General features: G+C 39.2%; 3 protein-coding genes across 4 annotated transcripts; 2 read left to right on the top strand and 1 right to left on the bottom strand.

Moving 5' to 3' along the window:
* Positions 1-1,834: 1,834 nt before the first annotated feature.
* On the top strand, positions 1,835-8,758 carry LOC149014356 (beta-galactosidase 3-like). The gene is made up of 19 exons (XM_089155494.1): positions 1,835-2,228; positions 2,331-2,426; positions 2,532-2,644; positions 2,801-2,867; positions 3,025-3,117; positions 3,300-3,443; positions 3,649-3,737; positions 3,827-3,932; positions 4,027-4,114; positions 4,237-4,355; positions 4,455-4,619; positions 4,968-5,146; positions 5,662-5,771; positions 5,899-6,011; positions 6,310-6,420; positions 6,499-6,612; positions 6,704-6,906; positions 6,998-7,334; positions 7,983-8,758. Exons 1-19 carry the CDS (start codon positions 2,064-2,066, stop codon positions 8,118-8,120), a joined length of 2,550 nt encoding a protein of 849 aa, XP_089011620.1. The 5' UTR covers positions 1,835-2,063; the 3' UTR covers positions 8,121-8,758.
* On the bottom strand, positions 8,585-16,528 carry LOC149014355 (thioredoxin H-type-like). The gene is made up of 3 exons (XM_089155496.1): positions 16,359-16,528; positions 9,854-9,976; positions 8,585-9,749 (listed from the first exon to the last, which is right to left on the bottom strand). Exons 1-3 carry the CDS (start codon positions 16,443-16,445, stop codon positions 9,615-9,617), a joined length of 345 nt encoding a protein of 114 aa, XP_089011622.1. The 5' UTR covers positions 16,446-16,528; the 3' UTR covers positions 8,585-9,614.
* Positions 16,529-21,907: 5,379 nt separating this feature from the next.
* On the top strand, positions 21,908-26,031 carry LOC149014354 (chromatin remodeling protein EBS-like). Of its 2 annotated transcripts, XR_016173443.1 has the most exons (6): positions 21,908-22,070; positions 22,196-22,538; positions 23,045-23,113; positions 24,350-24,485; positions 24,940-25,619; positions 25,714-26,030. XR_016173443.1 is itself a non-coding variant. In XM_089155495.1 (5 exons), exons 1-5 carry the CDS (start codon positions 21,998-22,000, stop codon positions 24,964-24,966), a joined length of 648 nt encoding a protein of 215 aa, XP_089011621.1. In that variant the 5' UTR covers positions 21,908-21,997; the 3' UTR covers positions 24,967-26,031. The 2 variants fall into 2 exon arrangements, 1 of the variants encoding a protein (XP_089011621.1); XM_089155495.1 differs by having other exon boundaries at positions 24,940-26,031.
* Positions 26,032-26,257: the final 226 nt, after the last annotated feature.

Below are 26,257 nucleotides of genomic sequence, written 5' to 3'. Positions count from 1 at the left end.
CTCAAGATAAACTCATACGATGGAAGAGGCAAAGGTGTGGAAGGATGCAAATTCGAATTCAAGATCGTCTTGGACTTATTTTCATCATTGTACCGGTTACATATCCACGCTCATAAGAGTCAAATTTGTCTCTACGTTTGCATTTGGTAAAGAACATAATAGAAAATATCAGCATGGTCATTGTACAAGGATGATATGTACAACCCTATAGGTGGGCCAAAATTTTTACCACCGAGTGGTTGCCTTATTTGGTAAGAAGTCTCGGGTTAGTCTATCCCGAGTCCTGATCACCTCTCCTTATGCTCCCTTAACGCTTCTTTACCATACATTCTATATGAAACCCACATTTGAATAAAAACAATTCAAAAACTTAGACTATTTATAGATCCCATGGGCCCCACACAGACTTACCTCTCCTTTAGGTATATACACTAAGCCCTCCACCTAATAAATTAATAGAAGCTCCCCTTAATAAAACCCCTGCCTAGTAAATTAATAAAAGCTCCACTAAGATAAAAAGAAATGCATTTTAGATTCTCCTATCACATGGATACAGGTGCAATAAATCTTTACCATTCATATGATATTATCTCATCCCTCATGGCTGCGTGTGATAACCCAAAAAGAAGAAAAGAAAAAACATGTAAACTACTAAAAATTGTGAAACTTCTGCTCAAAGATATTGTATTATCATTATTTTTGTTTTACTCAAAATCGTCTTTTCATTTCTTTTCTTGGCTACTAAACGTAACACAAAGGCAAAGATCTAAACTCCCATTCTAAATACATATTGTATTTTAGTTGATTCCCTCAAATACTCATCTTACTATTTTGTGCATTATGATTTGTACTTAGCTGCTTTTCATTTTTTGTTTTTTGGGTAAACTTCTTTCTTTTATACCTACCAAACACACCCATTTGGATGCAAAAACAATCACAATCTCTGATGATTTTTTACATGATCTTATCTTAACCATCAAGTCAGACCCACTAGTTGCATTATTGAGTATCTCTTCTCCACACATATGAAATGACCTTATCATCCATAGATTCATGAGAGTATTATATTACATTTCCCTTCACTTATTTCTTAAGAAAATCCATTCTCCATTAAGTTGCAGAGACAAAAGAGTGGGAGAGGGGTTTGTATGTCATGACTCATGAGAGCTCCATAATTAAATGAAAAAACAGATGTGGTTAGATGATGGATCCAACATGATCTGTATCAGGTAGAGATTTATTGGATCAGACACAACAGAGCCAGGCAAGGATTTGAGACCCATAAAAAAGGGCAATAAGGGTTTTGTGTGTCACATGGAAGTTGTATAGTGGGGACACACTTGTGCCCTAATTCTTTAACCTTTTTAAGAAAAAAGCTTGAGTGAAAGCACCAAACACCTTCCGAGACAAATGCAGAAAAATCAGCCACATTCTATATTATATCAAAAGCATCACCATGACAAAATGCTTTTCACACAAAACCCAGGGATTAATAAATTATTTAGAGACTGTATTTTGACTGATAGATGCACACTTCATTTATTTTTGACTAACTGAATAGATTCATTCACATGAGACGAGAAAGAAATAAAGAGCTCCGTGCTGCAAATTTATTTTAGTTCCATTTCACAAGCCCCAACAAAAATGAATGAACTGATAAATTTTCTTAAATTTACACTGTTCTAGTAACATTTGAGTGGCTTTCCTTTTTCCTTTTGTTCAACTGGTGAGTAATTTTTTTACTGGTAAAGGATCACTGTTGAGCCTCGCACAAACACTTCACAGTTCACTGTAGTAACAAACTTGTCTGTCCTTCTATATAAATGCTAAACTGTGGGTGCAGTCTGAAGAGTCCCAGAAGAATGGACCCTTTTTGTTGCAGAGTCGTAAACCAGTAGCTCAGAGTAGGGAGAAGAGCTCCTTCTCGTATCGCCTCCCCCCAAAACTGCCCCAGTTCCTTTCGCGTTTTCTTCTCTCTGATTTTGAATTTCCCTCCGGAAGCAGAGGGTGTGAAGTATAGATTTCTCAGTGGCTTGGTCGTTTCCTGTCAAAGAAGAAGCAAAATGGAAATTAACTCAGTTTCCAAGTTGCTTTCCCTTTCCTTCTTGGTGTTGTTTCTGGGTTTAGTTCAGGGCAGTGTGACTTACGATCGGAAGGCTATTGTTATTAATGGGCAGAGGAGAATCCTTATCTCCGGTTCCATACACTACCCAAGGAGCACTCCGGAGGTACTGCTTCTACCCTTTTGCTCTTTTCATTTCTTGAGCTTTTTTTTTCCCTGCAAATGTAGAGGCTTTTTGCATGTTTGAGGGAAAATGGTTTTGGTGCAGATGTGGGGAGATCTTGTACAGAAAGCTAAAGATGGAGGATTGGATGTTATAGATACCTACGTTTTCTGGAACGTACATGAACCTTCTCCTGGAAATGTACTTCACTTAATCTCTAATTTGCTCTCTTATTTTTCCCCACCTTCTTCTCCTGTAATTTCTCTTATACTCATTCTTCATGTTTTTTTGCTGGTGGGATTTCAGTACAATTTCGAAGGAAGATACGATCTGGTTCGATTCTTAAAGACAGTACAGAAAGCAGGACTCTATGTTCATCTTCGTCTTGGCCCTTACATATGTGGAGAGTGGAATTTTGGGTATCCACCATTTTCTCCCCAGATCTCTCTTCTCATTTTGTTTAACAGAGCAGCTTAATTGATATGATTTCTGAGATAACTATCTGTTCCTTTTCACAATTACTGCTTTACATGAGATGGGCTTGCATATAATACTTGTGTTTCTTTTTTATACAGAGGGTTTCCTGTTTGGTTGAAGTATGTTCCAGGTATCAGCTTCCGTACGGATAACGAACCCTTCAAGGTTTCTTTCTCCTCCTCATACTCATTTTTTCAGTATTATAATTGGTTATGTATCTCCATTGCCTTGTAAGAGCACATAGGTTGATTTCTGAAGAAAATTAGCTTAGAACTGTTATAAAAGTTGATTTTTTGTGTGCTGTACTCCTCTCCTGTTGCAGATGGCAATGCAAGGGTTTGTCCAAAAAATTGTTGAGATGATGAAGAGCGAGCAGCTTTTTGAGTCCCAAGGAGGCCCCATTATTCTTTCACAAGTATGTTTCCGGGTTTCTAGTGCTGTAGTCTAGTATATTTTGAATGCCATATAGATATTCTCTCAACATGATCTATGTGGTTTCTATGACCAAAAGTATTTGACAGAGTTTCAGGAAGAAAAAAAAAAACAAAAGAAGTTTCAACTTAACTATGTTAATGCATTTTAGATCTGCCCCTGCAGATTGAAAATGAGTATGGACCTGAGGGCAAGGCATTTGGAGCTGCTGGTTATGCCTATATGACTTGGGCTGCGAATATGGCTGTGGGATTAGGCACAGGAGTCCCTTGGGTCATGTGCAAGGAAGACGATGCCCCTGATCCAGTGGTAAGAAATCTAGTGTACTTGCTCACTAGATACAGTGGGTGGGTGAACCTATAGATTTCTTGATCTTGTCCAATTGTTTCTAATGTTTGCATTGATGATGAACAATAGCAAATTGAAAGAGAAGGATGCTTTAACTAGTTTTTCATTTCCCGTTTATGTAAAACTAGAAGTTTCTAAATCTCTCTCTAAATTGTTGTGGTGACAGATAAACTCATGCAATGGTTTTTACTGTGATACCTTTTCTCCTAACAAACCTTATAAGCCTACAATGTGGACTGAGGCTTGGAGTGGCTGGTAAAATTTGCTTGTAGCTACTAACTAGCACTTGTAATTTAAGTTTAAGAAGCATATTTATCTTTTTTGTTTTTTTATTCAAATTAAAGGTTCACAGAGTTCGGCGGCACAGTTCATCAACGACCCGTTCAAGATTTGGCATTTGCAGTTGCTCGCTTTGTAGAGAAGGGAGGCTCCTTTTTTAACTACTACATGGTTAGTTTTCTTCATTGTTCGGTTCATACTTTCCACAATTGGTTGTACGAAGATCAGTTGAATAAGTTTGTGAGCTCATATGATGATTCACCAGTACCATGGAGGCACCAACTTTGGGCGCAGTGCTGGAGGCCCTTTCATCACTACTAGCTATGACTATGATGCACCCATTGATGAATATGGTGAGTAACTGAGCTTGTCTTTGTAATGAAATGACCATATCGCACTTATGCACTTTTAACATGATATATAGACCGGCCAGTTGGATAATCTAATGGATTGTTTCACATTTCAACTTTGATAGGTTTGGTCAGGGAACCTAAATATGGACATTTGAAGGAGCTCCATAGGGCTATTAAGCTTTGTGAACGAGCTTTAGTTTCGGCAGACCCTACTGTTACTTCTTTAGGAAGTTACCAACAGGTCTGGTGGTTCTCATTTTGGGATTACTTTCTACGTTACCATTAGAGATGATTCATCATCACAATCTCAACTTCTTTTCAACTGATATATCTTGTTCAGGCTCATGTGTTCTCTTCCGAGTCTGGAGATTGTGCAGCTTTTCTGTCAAACATCAACCCTAATTCTCCAGCAAGAGTGATGTTTAATAACATGCATTACAACCTGCCACCTTGGTCCATCACCATCCTTCCTGATTGTAGAAATGCTGTCTATAACACTGCAAAGGTTAGTGAAGTAAATTATTTGTGGGAGGATCCATTAGCTTTAAGTGAGTTTGTTGCATTGTCTCAGATGCCTCATGCAAGAATGCAGCTTTTTTTAGCATTTTTTTCTTTTTCTTCTGAGGCAAGGGGAAGGGGGAGGGGAAGGTAACAGCCGGGAGGCTTGAACTTGAGATCTTCTGACGAGCATGGGTTTACTGCAGTACAGCATTGCCTACCACACTAGGCAGCTGTTGTTGCATCATAGGTTTCCTAGGCTGAAACTAGATCTGTTTATTACATCATATTATTTTCTCAGAAAAAGTTCAGCGAATAACATGTTGAAATGTCACCTTGTTATTTGTTTAAACAGGTTGGAGTTCAGACGTCTCAGATGCAAATGTTGCCCAGCAATGCCGAGTTGCTGTCCTGGGAAACATATGACGAAGATACGTCTTCACTTACTGATAATTCTATGATGACTACAAATGGTCTTTTGGAGCAGATAAACGTAACCAGGGATACAAGTGATTATCTATGGTACATCACTAGGTGAGATTGACAGACTGATTTAGTCACAATGTGGTACTAAACAATACATTCCAACTGTCAGTTGATACAAACAATTTGGTGATCATCTCTGAATGCACTAATGTGAGAGTGCTTGGATGGCAAATGACCATTCTTAGGTGGCGAATTTCTTACGTGAATCCTTCATGTAGTAGCTCCAATATATCCCTGATACTCCTATTGTGAATTTATGCTGATGGATGGTCATTTGGAGGGCCCTGAATTGAATCTCGACTCTTCAATAACCCTGGCCATCTCGGAGTTGTCTCTCTTGGACTGTTCTACATATTTTGTCTCAGCATCCATAAGTCAAGAGTAACATTTGTTGCAGGAGTAATGCTCCTGAGGTCGTGATATATCTTCTAAGTAATTTACATGTCACATAAAATAGAATAAAGATAATAGGTCTTCTATCTATGACACAAAATATCAGAGTTTCAGATGGATTCGCTTGCATTCATCACTAGTTAACTATTTGGTCATTATTGTGTTTGCAGTGTTGAAGTTGGTTCACAAGAATCATTTTTGCGTGGAGGTGAACTTCCAAGTCTTACCATTCAGTCATCAGGGCATGCTTTACATGTCTTTGTCAATGGACAGCTTTTGGGTATGTCGGATTCTCCTCAACTGAATAACTGATGATGTAGATGTTTGACAGTTTATTGGCACTTAGAATAATAATATATCTGATCTTATTCTCACAGAATTGATAATTTGACATTGCCTTATTACAGGGTCTGCCTTTGGAACTAGGCAGAACAGGAGATTCACATTTACCAAAACGGTTAACAACCTACGTGCTGGAACAAATCGAATTGCATTCCTCAGCGTAGCTGTTGGATTGCCTGTTAGTCCCACAACTTCAATGTGTTCTTGCTGCAATTCAGTATTTTGTAACTCAATTTCAGGATGCAACTCTGCAATTGTTTGATATTTTTGGGACTCCAAAACCACCTGGGCTATTCTCTGTGTTTAATGGGATGTCATCTTTTAAGTCATCCATTTCATTTGAGGATATCCTACTAGCTATCAGTTGACCTGTTGGCGTAATTGAAAAAAATATTTTGATTATGAGGATTCATAAAAGGTATGGTCGTTTCTAGTTCTAACTACATTTTTTTCTTTTTTATTTCTTTTGGTTGAAGAATATTGGAACACATTTTGAGTCATGGGACACTGGAATCTTGGGTCCTGTTGTGATGCATGGTCTTGACCAGGGGAAAAGAGATTTGAGCTGGCAGAAATGGTCCTACCAGGTTAGAAATTCTTCTGTACTCATCAATAACCAATGGTTGTTTCTGTTGCTTCTTGTTGATGAATCGTTCTTAAAACAGGTTGGCCTGAAAGGTGAGGCCATGAATCTTGTATCTCCAAATGCAATTTCTTCTGTTGAGTGGATGAGTGCATCATTAGTTGCACAGAAGCAACAGCCATTGACATGGTATAAGGTAAGAATAGAAGTGAAAGTAGGAGTCCAAGTTAGTGCTACAGTTCAGTTTATATGCATTAGGAGTTTATCTAAAAACCTGAAACTTGCAGACTTATTTTAATGCACCTGAAGGAGATGAACCATTGGCATTAGACCTGGGAAGTATGGGGAAAGGTCAGGTATGGATCAATGGGCAGAGCATAGGTAGATATTGGACTGCTTGGGCAAATGGTAATTGCAATGGATGTAGTTATTCTGGAACATTCAGACCTTCTAAGTGTCAAACTGGATGCGGCCAACCAACCCAGCAATGGTAATCATCTTAATAATGAAAGAGAGTTTTAGTGTTGCATTGATTTTCATCTAGTATTTGACACTCTAGGCTTCTTTTGAAATGGATCCAGGTATCACGTTCCACGCTCTTGGTTAAACCCAACCCAAAATCTTCTTGTGCTTTTTGAGGAACTTGGTGGGGATGTGACAAAAATTTCTCTGGTGAAGAGATCAGTGACCAGCGTCTGTGCTGATGTGTCTGAATGGCACCCTAACATCAAGAATTGGCAAATAGAGAGCTACGGGAAAGTAGAAGAGTTCCACAGACCAAAGGTTCACTTGCGGTGTGCACCTGGACAGTCCATCTCAGCCATCAAGTTCGCAAGCTTTGGCACACCTTTGGGGACGTGTGGAAGTTTCCAGCAAGGACCCTGCCATGCTCCAACCTCATTTTCCATCTTAGACAAGGTACTCTATACTCGTAACTACACCCTGATTGAAACAGAACAGGATGAACACTTCACATCCATCTGTGCATGGTGGCATAATGTGGCCTGTAAGGTTCAAGATTTCAGTTTTGACTAGGGTTGCGGTACTCTTCTTTGAACCCTGGTTGTAACTGAAATATTATATCAATGGTTAGAAATGAAGTTTCAGAAGCTTGTGCATGGTACATTGGTCAAGGGCACATTTGCATTTTGACCCAATGTGGGAACCTTGTGCACTAAGTATGTTCCTAAAGAAAATTTAGACAAAAATTTGTTGAAATTTCAACGGACCAATCCGTTCATCAGCTTGATTGGAGTTGGTTAGCCATCTATCGATTGCTCCAGCTTATGTCTGCCTGTCACTAGATCATGTATGACTGTTCACCTAGTAATACTGGCAATTGGAGTTGAGACTCTTCATTGGCAAAGAAAAGAACCTAGAGATGAGGACGTTAGGCATTCAAAAATTAAGGAATTTGACTGGTGAGGTTCTTTGAATTTCACTCCTAAACCAAAATATGAAACGTCCCTGAACCAGACTGATTATATTTGCACCCATTTGAGGTTTAGAGTATTTAAGCTAGAATCTAAAATCTCATCTTATGATCAATGATTTTTTTTTTCACAGAAATGCGTAGGGAGGGAGAGATGTGCAGTAACCATATCCAACAGCAACTTTGGAGACCCCTGCCCTAATGTGCTGAAGAGATTATCTGTAGAAGCTGTTTGTGCCCCAACAACTGCAACAACTAATCAACAACCCTGAAAGGGCTGCTTGGAGGGAAGTAATGGGAGGATTCCCTACTTCAAATACTTGACACTTATTTACTGTATAGTCGTAATGCTGGCAAGAGAGAAAGCTACAAAGGAAACAAGCAAAATAAAGAGGAGGAATGACTTGTGAATCACATTCTTGGGATTGCCAGTTTCATTGCTGATATTTATACAAGGAAGATAGAGATACTTTGAAGCTGCAAAGGTTTGTTTTCTTTATTTATGGGTTAAAGTTGAACTTCTGTAAAGTAGGTGAGACGTGTTTCAGGATCAGAGTAGAGTATGCATCAAGGTCCTGCTAGAGAGGTACCTGGTTGATTTCAAGTTTGCGGTCTTCTCCGGAATTTTAACCGGGAACTGAAGCAAATAGTTTGTAGTGGTGATGATTTGCTGGTTTACATTAATTCCTTCAGATTTCTATTGTTGGGGAAATCAAACCCCAAGTCCATGTTGAAGTTTTGTTTTTATGTAGATTGTGTTTTGAGTTCTTGTGATGAAGTTTATGAGGGCCTAAGTGAAGCTCTCTGTATTGAAACAAAGATGGGTAAAGATTCATTTCCATCTTTGAAATGCTCTCTGTATATTTGTTCAATTCAATGGTTTGTATCACCAGTGAAGGCCGTGATCCTATTTGCAGTTCGTCATTATATTGAAGCTATCTTAGAAAATTTAGAATCACTGTTTGAAAGAATAATCAGACCATTTTCAGGAGATATTGAAGTGGTTGAAAGGATAAGAAGTGCTACTTGCCGACAGCTCTCAATTTAGACTTCCCTTTCCCACTCCTTTTGGGGTTAAAATAACATTGAGAATTGAAAGATATCTGTCACTTTGGCATCTTCAAGATTATAAAGCTTTCTTTTATGGTGAATTCGAAGAATTCACACTGAGATAGGGACAAGTGATGCAATCAACTTCACTGGTAGGTACTCGGTAGGTCTGCCGACAAAACTCTATAATGACAAAACTGAAGATGAGAGGTTCAGAATCCTCTGTTTTGGATTTCTGGCACCGACACAACTTCACCACTCGTGTATCATTCACATTTGTAAGGATAGAGGGAACCCTTTCCAGCTCAAAATTTGAGCCTAAAATCTCTCTTAAGTTGATGTGTGGGGGTTTCAGACCACTCTATACGTTCGTCTGAAAGACCCATCAATTTTGGTCCATCAGAAGTTCTAAAAATTCACATTTATCAGATTGTCCATCAGATAACTGGAGGACAAAATGGCCCAGAAAATCTAAAGCACTAACAGCTACTTTAGAGCAAATAACACCATCACATCTTTAAAGTAAAGTGTATATACAACTAGCAACAGCAGATCATGCAGGTATCTTATTATGGCACTAAATTTCGATACCTGGAGCAACAACAGTAACTAGAAACCACACAGTACCCACTCCTACAGAAGTCATAGGAAGCACAAGTACCATACAGTACAATTCAGTTTTATAATGTCCTCAAAACACCAAGGAAATTAACATTTTATGCAGCAGCAAGCAGAGCGATCTTCTGATGCAGCTCTTCTTTCCTTGCACCCACAATCTTGTCCACCAGCTGCCCTTCTTTCAGGAAAATGAAGGTTGGCATAGCCTCCACTTGCCATTCTGCTGCAACTGACTGCAAACAAGAAGGTTTTATTAAATTCTGGGGTCATCTAACAATTACTACCTTAGCTGTGGTTAAAAAGAATGTACAAAAGAAAGTATGTTAAATCTACTTACCTTCATCTCATCCACATCCACCTTAAGAAAGCTAACATTAGGCAACTTCTTGGCCAGCTCTGCCAAGACAGGTGCAATCATTCGGCATGGTCCACACCATGAAGCAGTGAAATCAACTACCACCTGCATTCGGGAATTGGTTTAGAACTTCAAATAATAATGTTTTTTTATTTTTGGATGAATGAATAATTCATTACTAAAGAGGATAAAAGAAAATATAAGAGCACAAGGGACAAAGCCTAGGCAAAACAAGATAGAGGCCTCAACTAACAAGCAACCTGATAGGTATCTCGCCTAACAACACCTAAGAGCAACAATAAAAGCAAACTAGTTACACAAGCACAAGTGTCCCAAAGCCATACTAACAAGCAATCTAAGAGGCATCGAGCCTAGCAACTACCTAAGAGCAACAATAAAAGCAAGCTAGTCACACAAGAACAAGTGGCCTCACACAAGAACAAGTGGCCCAAAGCCCTACAATCAGACCAGAAAATACAACCACAACAAGTGGACCAAAAGGGCAGCAGACCCCACTAGACCGACGCAGTCTCCCGATCAGTCGGAGCCACGAGAAGCCTTCCTTGCAACAATGCATAGAGACTTGCGCAGCCTCACCACAAATGCAAGGGTTGGTAGCAACACAAGATTGAGATGAAAAATGAATAGAACATATCAGAGTTGGAAATAGTTTGGAGAGTTCAACAATGGTGGCCCTCATGGTTTTCCCTCAAAGCTAGAGAAGCCATCAAAGGCTGGAATCCTCAACGAAATGAAATGAAACCTTGAAACAAGAAGGTGAGAGGGCAAGAGAAGGAGAAACAGAGGGAGAAAGAAACATCTGGATCTGAGAATGAATCCGATTCGGAGAAAACAGCTATGATGACCCTCACGGCTTCCCCCAACGCCAGAGATGCCATTAAGGAATAAAACCCTCGACAAAGAAGCTGAAACAAGAAACAGAAAAGAGGAGAGGGACAGAGAAGGAGAGATAGAGGAAGGAGATGAAACCATATTTGGGATTGAGACAGAACTGGAGAGATCAGCAATAGTGGCCCTCATGGCTTTCCCCCAACGCTAGAGAGACCACTGAAAACAAAAACCCTCAACGACCATAGACGGGAACCCTGAAAAGGCCATTCTCTTTTTTTATCCCCTGGACTGAGAGGAGAGGGTGTAGAGGAGATGAGAAGCAGGGAGAAGATGGAACAAGAGCAGAGAAACAGGGAGGAGATGAGATCTAGAGGAGGAGAAGCAGAGAGAAAGAAAGGAGAATCACACAGAGAGAGGAGAAGGAGGCGGATAACCTGTGTCTCTCTGCCTCCAGAATCACCTAACACTACCATGGCAGAGAGGAGGAGGAGAGATGCAGAGGCGGAGGACCACCAACCTCTGCTTCAACAGCCGCTACAGATCCTAAGGCAAGTCACTTGTTTTGCTACAAATAAGAAAGTTAAGATAGGAAAACATCTTGCTGAAAGAAAAATACTACTTTACATCTACAATCGTTTGCAAAATTCAGCCGACATCTCATAAGAATACTGCCAATGAGTTTTCGATGTAATATATGTATAGCTCATAGCAGGATAAGTTGCGTACTCACAACACCTCTCTGTGAGATCATCAAGGATAATAAATTATTGAAAAAATTTGAGAAGAAATCAGACCTTGAGAATCCATTGGTTAGTTTAAAGATCCGTAAAAATATAAAAAAAGATTCTTGATTTAGGTATCAAAACTTTTGCCCCCCATGGATAGAAGTAAACAATGAAGACATCTGCTTATACTTCCTCATGATCCATCTCCTCGTACTTCCTCATGAACTACTCTCTTTTTTTTTTTAGATGAATAAATCATTATATTAAAAGAGAGAAAAAGGATCAAGGTCTTTAAGCAGAATACCAGAAAGAATAACTAAGACTCCAGGTAACAACAATAAGTTTGTTCATCAACAGAGGGATGGGGAATAACTAACAGTCTAGAAGAAACATCAAAATAGATGGCATTTCAAATCTTGTCTATAGAGCGAGATTTAGAGGTCCATCTTTGAAGATTGCGCTCCCACCAAAGGTGATGGATCAAAGCACTAAACACTAGCTTAACAATCTGATCGCTGATGGAAGAACCTGAAAAGTTTCTCAAACCCCAAGACCAATCTCGACCAAACGTGTAGAAACGCCTCAAACAGGGCCACATGGAGGCAATGGCTTTTCCCCAAATAAATCCGGAGAAAGGGCAAGAAAAGAAAAGGTGCTCAGGGTTCTCCAAACCGGACCAATAAAGGATGCAACTGGGGTTAACGGGGATGTGGCGATCGGTAAGAAAGGATTGGGTGGGGAGGGCTTGGTTAAGGGCTCTCCAAAGGGTTAGGGACTGACGAGGGAAGTGCCCTTTGAACCAAACCAAAGGGGGCTAGGGGGATTTGGGGTTGTGGGGTCTGAGAAGGTTCCAGGCCGAAGAGGTGGTGAAGGTTTTGGAGGGGGAAGGGAGCCAAATGGTGAGGTTGCAAGAAGAGCCGGAGAGAGGAGGGAGAGATTTCCAAACCTGTGTGAGAACGGGCAAGGGGGTAGGGATCCAGGATCCATTTGAGATGAAGGCTGACAAGGGGGTGGATTTGGGATATGAGTGTCATAGACAGTGCGGGGGCCAAAGTGGTTAAAGAGAATGTCCATTGGATGCCACAAGTCAAGCCAAAAGCAAGTGGAAGAGCCAAAAGAGATGGAGATAGAAATAGCAGAGATTACGTGAGGGCACAACAATAAAATTTTCTTCCAAACCCATGAGGGGTTGGAGGACATAGAAACAACCTAGAACGAATCCATCTAACCCAAATAAAGTCATACTTTAAGGCAATTTTCCAGATAACTTTGAGAAGGCAGGCTGAGTTAACATCAGAAATCCGGCGGATTCCCAGAGGGCAACAGATGAAAGACCAACTGACCGGGTGGATGAAGCGCGAGGCTTCCTACCCTTTCCATAGGAAGGCACAAAAATAGAGATCCCATGGCATGGATGGTGGACTTGGGAATTGAGAAGATTCCACACCAATAGAGATAGGTGGACTGGAGAACAGAGCAGACTCATGAACTACTTGTTCTACCCATTGCAAACATTCAACAAGTAGTTTTATATTTAAATGCGAGGAAAAGTCTCTAACGGAGCATCAACATAGTAAGTATCTACGAGTGCCCAATGCTAAAGAAATTCCTAGATCAAGCAAGCCAAGTTGTACCAATGTAAGCCTGATTTGCTACTAGTACTTTCAACCGAGAAAATAATTCTTCAGAGAGAGTATAAAATACCAGCTCAAATTAAGCTCTCCATGTTTTCTAATTATTCCCGCAGTGCAGTATATCAACACAAAGTAAGTCTAGATTCTATGCAAAATGAATTGTAAGAATCATTATCAAGGATATTCATATTAGGATATGACTTAATACAAAAACAAATGAAATTACCTGGTTTATTAAACCACGAAACGAGGAGCAAATAGATCAATATCAGAATTATCAGCCAAAATCAGACAGTGGTCAACATACTGTTAGAGTTGGTCCAGGTGAATTATCAGGTGGAGCTGGCAGCATGATTTGAAAACATTATTCAGGAGACATCTACAAGTTTCAATTCAGAGGTGTCACCATGGCATTAACTCAGTGATCAAGAGCTTTAGAGTACTACATTCTTGCAGTGATTTGTCCAACTAGTTTCAGAGCTGCTCCGACTAGATGTACACAAAAAAGCTTTCTGATATAAGCCATGTAAATGGACGAAGATGACAATTTTGGTCATCGAGTAGGTAGGAGCTCCTCTGAATTTACCAGAAAACAGGTTCTGATAGGCAAAGCTTTAAGGCACAACATCTATGCCTCTCCATATAGCTTTGAGCCTCACAGTGGTACAACATGTATAGCTCCTCAAAAAAACCCAATAAAAAAGCAGGAACCATGCCCAACTTCACTACACCAGACAAAATGAAGAAGCTCGCCATATAGGAGGAAATGCCCAACACCCCACCCAAACCCATCATGCAAGCATATGCTCAATGACACAAACAAGAACCAAAACTTGGCATTTCAAAAATATGAGTACAGGCCATATGAAGCAACAACCAAGGCCATGTGAATACTAAATGAAATAGTCAATGCATGAACTGTTGAAGAGACACATATGAAGCAACAATCATATGGCCACTGGCATTCACCCCAAAAAAAAAGGGAACATTTTCGGGCCACTGGCATTTTAGAAGTATCCTCAAGGGAAATCTACTAAAAGAAGCACCTGAATATTTTTTATTATATATAATCTTCTCTTTTTTTCTTCCTTTCTTTTGGGGGTTCTGTTGGGGGGGGGGGGGGGGTTAGGTTGGTTTACCCTTGGTTTTTTTTGCTGCATATAGAGACATGAACTTAGGCATAGGAAATCTATTAGTGGCAGGCGTATTAAAAATCATAGTTTACTCTAGCACATCAATTCATGGTGAATAGTGAATACATTTCAGTGCAGGTAAGCAACCTGGCAAGTATAAAGAGGAACAGAAAAAAAAATGCAACAAGGAGAGATTGAGCAGTTCATACATCAGAACAGAAATCCACAACTTTCAAGAAAGCAAGCTATAATTATTAATTAGAAGCATCTGTCAATACCCAATGAAAAAAAGGATTAGCAACAGGTCTAGTTAGGAATTTGCAGTGATAAATGAATAAAGCTACGCGGTGAGGAAATAAATTACTATAACAGATCCAGGAAATAACTTCTAATAAATATGTACGGAATTTCTGTTGCCACTGATAAAAAGGAATACAACAATGTCAAAGCATGACACAAATAAATAAACAAACAAACACTGTAACATAAAGTCAAAGAAGAGTGGTTTGGGAAACATAAAGATATGGTGGGCGACCTAGACTTGGCATACAGTATCCCCATATACTCTTCATCTAGACAGGCAATTCTTAGTGCTTTGAGAATACAGGGGTAATGGCACAACAATGCACAAATATCAGCCAATCACTTACTCCCAAAATTGTGAGATATTCAAAATCAATAAATATGCAAGTACATATCAGGTATTCAGGTGAAATATTGTTTGCCAGGCCAACTAAGATTCTCAGACGAATTTTCTAAAACCTAAGAAAAATGATATGCTTCTCCAGCATGGGTTCATCTGTACATACAAAAGTAACTAGGTATCACAGAGAATGGCAGACTACATATCACTGATTTGGCAAAGCAAGAAATAACTGCACACCATTTAGTTGCATTAAAAATGAAAGGATAAAGGTGGGAAACGAGATTTAGAAATGGAGCACAAATCAGTCAATTCTGCTCTCTAAACCATCAAAGTGAAGGCCCTATAAACCATCATATGAGACCCACAGAAACCAAAGGCTGGATAAGTATCTTTGTTCCTGGTTCTCATGTAGCTGGATTCTCCGGAACCACAAGAAACCTTAGAATGGGATTACAACTCAACACCTTTTGAGATTTTGAGAAGAGTTGCTCTTTGACGAGCACAGTATGATGAAAGTTGTAAGTTGTTGTTTTTGTCTCTTCTTTTTTTTTGGGGGGGGGGGAAGGGGGAATTATTCAGCAGTTCAATACCATTTATCTCCGTGAAATTAGCCGATACAAAGGTATATGATAGCACCCAACTTTTCCAATTCAGCATGTCATTCTAATTCACTGGTAAATGGTAACTTTACTTGTGCATCCTAACATCAACCGGCATGCAGGAGGTTCTAGTGCACTTCATCCAACATTGAAATACGGATCTTAGAACCGATGAGCAGAGAGTTTCGTGAAAACACAAACAACAACGCCAATTTGGATCTAAACACAGAAGGAATAAGGGAAATCGTAATTTATCTCTTATAGTTTAAGAAGATCCCTTGGTCCCTTTCTGCAAGCTAAACAAATCACCCAGACTTTAACACCAATAGCAAAGCGGCCCATCAACGCAGCAAACTCAACTAACTAGAGGCTTAATATCCAAATATCGCTCAGAATACTTTGAAGATTCATTCATCAAAGTACCAAAGATGAGAAGGACAACAGTCAAAGAGCAAAATAGGAAAAGGTCTGAACGATCATCAAAACTCACTACATAAAGTAAGTAGAACATGCAGAAGAAAAACAAACTACAGGAACTCTCATAAACTCACACTTCTACTCTCAAAATCAGAAGAAGAAAAACAAATTAAACCTAAAACCAAATCCAAAAGCAGAACCATCGTCTCAACTCGATAGATATCCATTACAACGGCGATTGACAAAATATCAGAAGAAACCCACGCAGCCCTTGAAACCTAGCCTCAGTGTCCAAAAATATGTCATAAGCAGAAAAAAAAATCGAACTTATAACTCAAATCACCACATATCCTCCGACAAAAATCAATCAAAATACATGCACATCTCCACTACAGTGTCTCCATTTGTTAACAAAAAAAATACATCAAGATAAACAGGTGCGACGAGACAAAACCTAAACATTTGGGGGCGGAAAAATTACCAGTTTCTTGGAATCCTTAGCCATTTGAAGCTGCTCGTTCCAAGCTTCAACTGTGTGACAACCGATCACTTGTCCCTCTTCCGCCATTTCTTCTTCAGCAAGTTTTTCTCCCAGAAATTAAAATCGAAGTTACCAGAGAGTCTAATTCCCAAAAGCTTCTTCATCTCGCCGCGCCTTCACTCCCCCATATATAGGGCTGTGATTCTTGTGACGCGCTCAGTGACATCAGTATCCTTACATGGAACCCATAATAACGAGACTGCCATTGAAATTCCTTCGGCTGCGCAGCAAAAGTTGCCCATGCCCATATGGTTTATTTGGCATTTCAGAAAAGAAAAGAAAAGAAAACAATAAATTAATAATTCTCCATTCAGAGTCAACGCATGTATCTAACAGAAGTCCTTGAAATTACCGGCCTTTTTTTTGTGGCCATCGCTTTAGATGAGAAAGATGCTTCGCTTCCCCACTTCGCTCTAGATTTTAAGCATTTTTCACAATCGTCATTCCAAGCGTCAACTCTGACGTGCTCTCCATTTTGATTCATCCCGTTTGTTTTGTTTCCATGGTTGATGAATCGTCGATTCACACACATACTGAAGCCCTCTTGACCAAGTCCCCTGTTCATACTGATGCAAGTCCCCTGTTCATACTGATGTGATGACCATGGTCGAAATCGACAAGCACATCTACTTTGTTTTCCATCAATAGATTGGTAATTCGTCGATTCAAAACATACTGAAGCCCTCTTGATCAAGTCCCCTGTTCATACTGATGTGATGACCATGGTCGAAATCGACAAGCACATCTACTTTGTTTTCCATCAATAGATTGGTAATTCGTCGATTCAAAACATACTGAAGCCCTCTTGATCAAGTCCCCTGTTCATACTGATGTGATGACCATGGTCGAAATCGACAAGCACATCTACTTTGTTTTCCATCAATAGATTGGTAATTCGTCGATTCAAAACATACTGAAGCCCTCTTGATCAAGTCCCCTGTTCATACTGATGTGATAACCATGGTCGAAATCGACATGCACACCTACTTTGTTTTCCATCAATAGAGAGAGAAAATCCGCAGTTTTCTGTTCATCCCAAATCCGGATTCAGATTTTGAATTGACAAAAACAAGTTCTTGGACCTCGTGAGCTGTGCTGAGATTGCCCTAGAATGTCCAAATCTAGGCTTTAACTGGTGCTTGTCAGTTACAATATAATGAAATATTAGTGCAGACCGCATTCTCCCCAATGGTGTTATTTGTGGGAAGGGGGTTTCGGAAGATTTTAGGGCATCTTCGGATTGTGCTAAAGTAAAGTTTAGTTATCTAAAAACCTTGCTTCGGATTTAGGGATTGGATCGATTATAATCTAATTAACTAAATCCAATCACAATTCTAAACCATGGGGGAGTGGTCATCATTTAAATGTTAGATACTGGGTATCATAAAACAAAGGAATGATCTCCATGGCTTAAGATGGAAACTTCACTATAATAACTTAGATATCATTACTAACCATTACCTTCATCCCCTTATAATGGAAACTTGCCTTGTGCCCAAGTGCATTAGAAGATGGTGAAGGTTTTGTCCTTTAGTCCAGACCCTTTACCTGACAAATAGATGTATGTATTCTCCTCACATTTTTTCACCATATATTAGAAGAGAGCCTATTGGAGAATCTACATCTAAATTTTTTTTTAAAATAAAAATTCAGAATTGTATCCCCCTCTTTATGGAGTTTGAATCACCTCCCCATCAGGGAAAACGCATGTGCTCCCCTAACGCTTCTCCTTACACAATATAGATGGGACCCACCTTTAAGTAGCGAAAAAATGAATCATAGGTAAGACCACTTGTAGGTCCCATGTAGGTCTCTACGGTTATTTTATTGTAAAGAAACGTTAGGAGAGCATATACCTCTTCCCTAATGGAGAGGTGATATGGACTCTAATATATGGTAAAGAGATGTAAGGAGAGCACAGATCTTACCTTGACAAGTAAAGGATTGCAACTCATCATCCTTCACCTAGACATGCTTCATAAGAAATTGAAAAAGACCAAGACAGTGGCCTAGTCTATTATAAAGGGTGAACTTCTCTCCCTTGTTTAAACAGTTTCAGAAGATCATCTATATTATCTTTCCACACACACTTCCTCACAAAGAAAATACTAAGAATCCGTTGCTTAAATTTAATATAACCATCACAGCAGATTAAAAAGAACCAAAGAAAACAGTTAGCAAGACTACAATTGTAAATTTGTATTTCTATTCTCTATTTCCACTAATCTGCAATAGATAGTGGTTTTTGCCAGTTTAAGCAGGTGTTAAAGTAAGTAGTTGAACAATCAGCATAAATGTCATAAACATAATCTGATCACTAAACATGATAAATTACTAACTTGCAAACAATCAGCATTTACATACACATCAGGAAAAGCTAGAATTGAAGGTAAACCAGTGACAAAGGTCCAGCCACCTAAAAGAAACCAAAAGCTAAAAACTAAAATAAATAGTAAAATTGACTTGACAATTGCAAATCAATTCACCCAACATCACTCGAGACAGATAAAAGCTGCCAGGTTCACCACATTCCACCAGCTGGGGCCGCCACAGCCCAGCCTCTCAAGATTGATTGCAATAATGTGATGGCAACTGCAGCAAACAGATTGTATGAATGGTGCCACAATTCCTGTGTGCTTCTCTGTAGCGCATCATCCCAGGTTATCCTCTCAGGAACAGGTTACTCAGGAATTTCATGTTCAGCAAGAGGAGAAACCCAGCAATGCTGACAGATTTTGCCAAAATAAAAAATAGATATTGCTGATTAACTTAATGTTTTGAGTAACAAGAAACACGAAATGTTACCATTTCTTTGCTAAACTGGATGTAGCAGGCCACTATGCAGAATGAAAAGTTGATTACACATAAAATGTTTGTGAAGTCTAAGATGGTCCCATCCTCTCTACAGAGACCAATATGGCAAATGAAATAAGGAACCACAAGATGCTCATGGCAGGAAGCAGTGTCCACACAACGAACCAGTGAAAACGGGTTCTTCTGCGACCAATTTGCATATTTTCTGATGTGATTTTCTTGATCATCAGCTCATCATCAGGATCAACTCCATCAGCAAAACCTATTTGATATCATATTGCCTAGGCATGAACAATGCTGCAAGAGAAAAACCATCTTGGAGCAAGCATATCTGATGGACAAAAAGATGGTGGAAAGAATGCTAAAAACTTTCATCACCAAAAGTACATTTGCCTTAAATTTTATTACAAAATGAGTTCTTCTGTCATTGCCCATGCAATTTAAGATGCTAGTTTTACCAAAAATGAGATACAATAAAGGTAACAAATTCCTCAATGCCCACAACTTAATTGTAATTGAACAGATATATGCTTACAGTTAATATATTTTGCCTTCAAAACTATAACTTATTTCTATCGATGACAAAATCAGAAAATAGTTGACTCTGAAACACACTCAACAAAATAGTAGTTATATATATACATGCAACCAGCTCCAAGAGGAGATTTTAGCTATTGACGCAAGTTCCAACTTCTTCCTCCCCCTGCTCCCACCCCCAAAAAAGGTTCCTTTCTTACACAATACATTGAATAAGCAAGAAAGTTTTGTACCCACAGCTCAATTAGCAGCTCAAGTAGATCCACAAGACACTCAACCCATTCAATCCAGAAGAATGACCTAGGCTGTGAAAGCATCCATTCCTAGTTTCTTTCTTTCTTATGTAAACTAGCATACAACCTACCTGCATACCCTGTAATTCAGCAATCACCAATGAAAGATTTCCATTGACAAATCCTTGTTTTCTAGGGCAGCACGGGTTCCGAAGCAACCCGTAGCCAAGGCTGAGAAAACAGTGCATCGACAAGCCCAAACAAAATGCTTTATGATGTCTAGGCCTTAATTTGAGATGTATGGAAGGTTGACACTCTCACAGACAATAAAGAACATAACAAAAGGCTGTCATTCCCCATCATTATCACTACCACAGATTTTATTATACTTATCCGTTGCCTCCAGATATTCTATCTAATTCTTTTGTTGCTCTTTTGAAGCCGTGGCTATAAGATCAGCTTTATCAACAAAAGCTACCAGACAATCAGAAGACTAACCAAAAAATGTCTGCACCCCTTGCATGTAAAACACCATATCTCAGCCCTTGGCTTGAAAGTAAAACTGTCAGCGCCATGCCCAAGAGGCAGAGTACAAATGTTAGGCTGTGAAAATGCCAAGAAGAACCACCAGCCTATGGTTTGATGAATAACTCCAATTTGAAGGGATGCTTTCTCATGTTGCTATACTTAGAGATGCCTGGAATGTCCTCCAATTATAAGACTTCTTAAGACCTCATTTACCTAAGAAACTACCTATACTGTGTTATCTAATCTAGGATCAATCTTGGTATGTCCATTCCGAAACTACACCACAGAAACATCTTTGTCACAGACTGGATCAGATCCAGAAGCAGTGATAGAACTTCACCACATATACCCAAATGGTCATCCTAACCTATTGCAACTTTGAAAGCTGAGATAGCATACGCTGCTTGTGGTTGGAAGCAAAAGTAGCTGATTCATGGTTTCTTTCATCTCATCGGCCCAAATATTGACCAACAGTCTAACAGCTTTCTTGTTTCACAAATGATCATATGAGAAACCATTACATAGTTCACAAAGAAAAGAAAGAAGCATCTAATCTACAAAGTTTCACGTTTCCAGAAGCTAACTGAAGTAGCAACATAAAAAAAATACAGCTGACAGACAATTTTGTGACAAAAAGTAGCAGTCAAAAGCGAGTAGAGATAATTTCTTTATCCAAGAACCATCAAACACCATAAGTTAACCACTGTCAGGATCACGCAAACACTAAAGGTCAACGAAACCCATTCGAGATGAGAATTAAAGATATGAGTTGGACTGTAACATTTTAAATTTGCGTAAGCATTGAAGTTGAAAATGGATCTCAAGATGAGAGACATGAATATGAGTTCTTTTCATAAAACCTTTTCAAACTTTGGTAAAATTTAATCAACTTACAAATTAAGCAGAAATCCTAGAATTTTCTAGTCTCCTATGGTCTAATTCTCTCCCCTATCGGTGCTCATAACCTCAATTTTACAATAGTTCTCCTTTGACTACAGGGAAAGCTAATTCGAAAATCCACAAGAGGAATCCAATCTGCAAAGAAGGGATTAGCTTATACGCACCAGATCGATAGTAGAAAAGTAGGAGCCGAGCACTGAAAAGTGAGCCCCCGATGTTCGTGGAGCCTTGTTGTCTCTCAGGTTCTCTGGGAGCTCAGTTTCATGGCTACCCCAGGAAAATCGGCGTTTCTTCAGTCTCGGTGGACGAGATGTGCATGCTTCCTCCCTACGTAACCAGTCTCCATGACCGTTTGATGGATTGACTCTAAAAAGACACGTGCGATGAACGGTGATGGAAACCTCAGACACAATTAATTTTTTAAATTGAGAAGTATCGGATGACTATTGGTTCTCACTCTTTCTGTTCCAGAAAAAATCCGTCTTTCCCGTTATATTTTTTTCCCTCGACTCCGTTTCAATAAACATTGTGAATGTCTTTGTTCTTGTTATCTTCGTGGTTCTGTTCATGGCGAAAGCCAGGCCAACAAGAAAAATCATAGATTCCTATACGATTAAGGGAACAAACAAAGTCATACGAGGTATGCAACACTCACTCCTACTCTTACCGTTCGAATTTTTCTGGAGAAATCTGTTTCTTCTGCTTTGAGTTATGATCCACCCACTCCCTTTGAGGATAACAATTCACGCTTTTCTTCCTGTACAGCGGGGGATTGTGTGCTTATGAGACCTTCGGACTCATCGAAGCTTCCTTATGTGGCCAAAGTGGAGAAGATCGAATCGGATAGTAGAGGTCATGTGAGGGTTAACGTTCGCTGGTATTATCGCCCTGAAGAATCGATCGGAGGTCGGAGACAATTTCATGGTGCTAAGGAGGTTTTTCTTTCAGATCATTATGACATACAGAGCGGTGACACCATTGAAGGAAAGTGCACCGTCCATAGCTTCAAGAGTTATACGAAGCTTGATGCAGTTGGCAATGAGGATTTCTTCTGCCGCTTCGAGTATAACTCTTCAACCGGGGCCTTCAATCCTGATAGAGTTGCTGTGTACGATTTTCCAATTTCACTCTGCTGCCTTTTAAATTGATCTTCATATTATATACGGTCTGTTTCAGTGGTTGCTTTGTTGCAAACTGATACAAAATTTGAAACTTTGTATTTACAAAATGGCATTTCTTACTCCAGGTAGTGCAAGTTGGACTGCATTACGAATGTGTTATCTGTGGTTTTACATGTTCATTTCTGGTAGAAAAAATTATTTGTTTTCGTTGTTATTGATATTTGATCCTGCAGAAATGAGAAATATAAGTTTATAATCTCTAATTTTATGGATGGGCTTGAGACTTCCACTGTTGTAATTTTGAGGGATGGTGACATTCTTCAGTTTCAGTTCTCTATAAGCTCTTGATGTTCCTATTTTGATTTTGTTAGTTTGATTGACAATTTATAACAATTAGCAACCCCCACCTCCCAAAAAATTTTTTGAATGTTTTACTCCTATGTTAATTTCGACGAGTCTTCCTTTTTATTCAAGTATTTGCTTCATGTGGTAGATATTGCAAATGTGAAATGCCTTACAATCCTGATGACCTGATGGTTCAATGTGAGGGCTGCTCTGATTGGTGAGTTCTAATCCTTATTTAGATTCTTTTGCTCCTTTTTTCCTTCTCCCTCTTTGTTTTCCATTCTGATTGGCCCAAACTTTCATGGTAGTTAGTTGGCAAGATCATATTTAAAATTTCAGTTGCAAGTTGGAAATTGAATGCTTTCTCTCTTACTGAGAGATGATACACTACCCTACATATTCTGAATAGGATACTAAGAAATCTAACCATAATCAAGCACTAATAAAATAAAAATATTTGTTCCTTGTCAATGGTGGTAATTTGGACTGTCTATCAAAGTCAAATTCCATTTGTTGATGTTTGAAATTTGTGTTCCTTTGAGCTTGCCTTAATGCATATGCTTGGAGATTTAGGGGATCTTCTCCCATGAGTCAGCTTCCTTACTGAACTGTATGTTCATCTTCAGTTCTCTTATACTTCAACTGAAACTCTTGGAGTTGATTTTTGTTTTGTCTATGATTGTTTCAGGTATGGAGCAACCCCTTGTGGTTAGTTCCTTTTTCTGTGATTCTCTTTCCATTTTGTTCACTTCATGAACTCCCCTACTAAAGAGATTGTGATTTGCAGAGGCTCATTCCTATTGAAATTATAGAATTCCTGATAAATCTTAGAATTGAAATTCAATTTATGTAAATAAGAACGTGGGTTTGCTTCCCCTGATGCAACAATCTATAGCTTTACATCTCAAGCTCTATCAAATCTTACATCATGAGTCTCACCATCTCAAGTTTGATTATTTTGGACTTCGATCATCTAAGAATTTGATGTAGTTAACACTTTTATGATTTCTAACATAATGTAGAGGCTAACTGCTTCGAATACAGTAATAATGAACCTTGAGCAGTGTTTTTCCGGTAGCCAGAAAAGCACATAACTTTAATAATGTTGCTAAAGAAAGGTCTGAATAAGAATGAGTTCTTATGAAAAGTCGTAGTGAAACCTAAAATAAATTTGACATTTGATAGGGAAAAAATAGTGGTGAGTTTCCAAGGTTAAATGAGTGTTTTTGACGCCCTTTCGTCAATCACCAACCAACAATAGAACCTCCTATGTTGTCAATTACCAACCCCACCAGAAAAGGGAAAAAAAAGTCTCATTGGAGTTTTGATCATTTAGATGATATTGAAGGAAAGTATTATATAAGACCGAGCCATAAATTTTAAAGTTGTGTTTCCAGGACTAAAACTAGGTTTTCAGACTATTAAATATACAATATTACTGTTTCTTGTACAGGTTCCATCCCCATTGCATAGATATGACACCAGAGGAAGCGAAAAGAATTGAACACTTCTTCTGTCAAAGTTGCTCCATTGAAGATAATCAGAAGCTGAGCAGTTCACTCAATGCTTCAAGACACCCAGAGACAAAGGTAATTTTCATGGCTTTATATTCCTTATGGTGCTTTTCTGCATTTGCACGTCTTGTGGTTAGAGGATCTCAATGAACAGATTGATGGTTTTTAACGAAATGGGATGCATGCTTAGAGTATGGTTGTGTGCTGACATATCCTTTTGCTTCCATAAATAACTCTTCATGCAACCTTATTGGAAGTATGGAAAGGTATTTCTGTAAGCAAAGGATCACATGATCACCTAGCCGTACTTGAAGTGTACACTTTTTCTTTTGGGGGGGGGGGTAAAAACTTGAAGTGATTCCTTCTTTTATTTGATTAGAAAAATTTTCAGTAGGTCCAGATCTTTTTTATGGGATGCACACATTTTATGGGTCCAAATTGGTCTATGTTCCTTGAAACTCCATGTCCCAGATTTTGCCTTGAGTATGTCTACTAACACCAATATGCATGGTTTCATGGAGGATTTCAGGTGGATACCAAACGCCGGAGGAGGTGATAGATTTAGCTTTTACATGCACATGCAGCAGGATAGAGATATTGTTAAGTAATCTTTTGGAGGCTTTAGGCAATAGAAATGTATACAAACTTGTCATTAGCGAATGTTATGGAAGTAGTTCCCATATTGTCATATCTTGATTTTGGTGTGTTCGCAAGCAAAGCCACATCTACATGGAAGATGAAAGATGCAAAACTGCTCTGGATTTGTGTGTTTTATCTGGCTGTCCTTTTTTCACCAACTCTGCTATATTCTTATTGGACTTGGATTGGGTTGAATGAATTGTTCCTCTCCCTCCCCCCCCCCCCCCAACCACCCCAAAAGAGAAAACCTAGAAATGTTGCTGCATAATGAGGATTGTGGAGGCGAAGAGCCCTGATGTTCTATTTCACCTGTTCTCTAAATACTTCTGCCCTTATCTTTTGCATGGATTCCTCTGTGATAGCTTGCACCAGAATAGCACTGCAGTACATTGAATGTATAACTAAGAAGTGAAGGCTTCGGCTGATCCAAAGGGTAACATGTAAATGAACTGTGGGCCTTTGTTCAGCATAACTATACTTCAGATTGTGTATCCAGGTTTAACCATGGCAGACAATGAGTTGTGAACTTCAATTGGCAGTAAAGCTTTGGCTTGGACGTCTCAAAACTCGGTAAACACAAGACCTGCCTGCTGGCTGCCCTATGCACACCCTTTGACTTGTGGATTATTCTGTTGATTCTCTGACACTTGGGTGTTATTTGCAGATCTAGAACTGGAGCCAGATTTAACCCCCCCCCCCTCTTTCCAAAAACTTTCTCTGTTCCCACCATTAACACCTGATGCTTAATGCATGATTGTGGCACTTAGTCTCAATTTGATGATATATTATGATTTTCTTATTTGCAAAATTTACAGATGAGATACTGACCCCAACTCAAGCCAGTCTGTGGGGTTGCCTATATGAATCAGTTCTGTTAATATAGGGTTTCCTTCCTGGTCCCGGATCATCACACCTATGCCCCCTGTTTCTCCTTTTCCACCACGATGCATCAACATTTTGCCTTCACAAAAGTTCAAATGTTGGAGCTGTTCATTTTAAAACCTTTTCAATTCTCTCGTTCTGGGGTTTTGGGCTATAAGGTTTTGACCCCTTTACCGTGGACCAGAACTCGTCGTGGGCTCTAATGGGTCTGATCATCACCTTTTCAGGAGCCCAGATTTACTTAGATGACTTTCTTACAATTTATCAGGAATTCAGGACTACTTCTGCAAAAATGCAACTCTTGAGGCCACACATAGAGGCCGTGC

The sequence above is a fragment of the Hakea prostrata genome, chromosome 5, assembly GCF_041222555.1.
Source record: "Hakea prostrata isolate BN-2017 chromosome 5, UWA_Hpros_2, whole genome shotgun sequence".
NCBI lineage: Eukaryota > Viridiplantae > Streptophyta > Magnoliopsida > Proteales > Proteaceae > Hakea > Hakea prostrata.
Note: the sequence above shows the minus strand (reverse complement) of the source record. Positions and strands in the feature narration are given on the sequence as shown.

Bases quoted from the DNA above. Each gene is read 5' to 3' on its own strand.
- LOC149014356 (XM_089155494.1), top strand. From the start codon at position 2,064: ATGGAAATTAACTCAGTTTCCAAGTTGCTTTCCCTTTCCTTCTTGGTG. The intron at 3,118-3,299 runs GTATGTTTCCGG...CTGCCCCTGCAG, and splicing joins GCCCCATTATTCTTTCACAA to ATTGAAAATGAGTATGGACC. The intron at 4,115-4,236 runs GTGAGTAACTGA...CAACTTTGATAG, and splicing joins TGCACCCATTGATGAATATG to GTTTGGTCAGGGAACCTAAA.
- LOC149014355 (XM_089155496.1), bottom strand. From the start codon at position 16,445: ATGGCGGAAGAGGGACAAGTGATCGGTTGTCACACAGTTGAAGCTTGG. The intron at 9,977-16,358 runs GTAATTTTTCCG...TCCCGAATGCAG, and splicing joins CTAAGGATTCCAAGAAACTG to GTGGTAGTTGATTTCACTGC. The intron at 9,750-9,853 runs GTAAGTAGATTT...TCTTGTTTGCAG, and splicing joins TGGATGTGGATGAGATGAAG to TCAGTTGCAGCAGAATGGCA.
- LOC149014354 (XM_089155495.1), top strand. From the start codon at position 21,998: ATGGCGAAAGCCAGGCCAACAAGAAAAATCATAGATTCCTATACGATT. The intron at 22,071-22,195 runs GTATGCAACACT...CTTCCTGTACAG, and splicing joins AACAAACAAAGTCATACGAG to CGGGGGATTGTGTGCTTATG. The intron at 23,114-24,349 runs GTGAGTTCTAAT...TTTCTTGTACAG, and splicing joins TGTGAGGGCTGCTCTGATTG to GTTCCATCCCCATTGCATAG.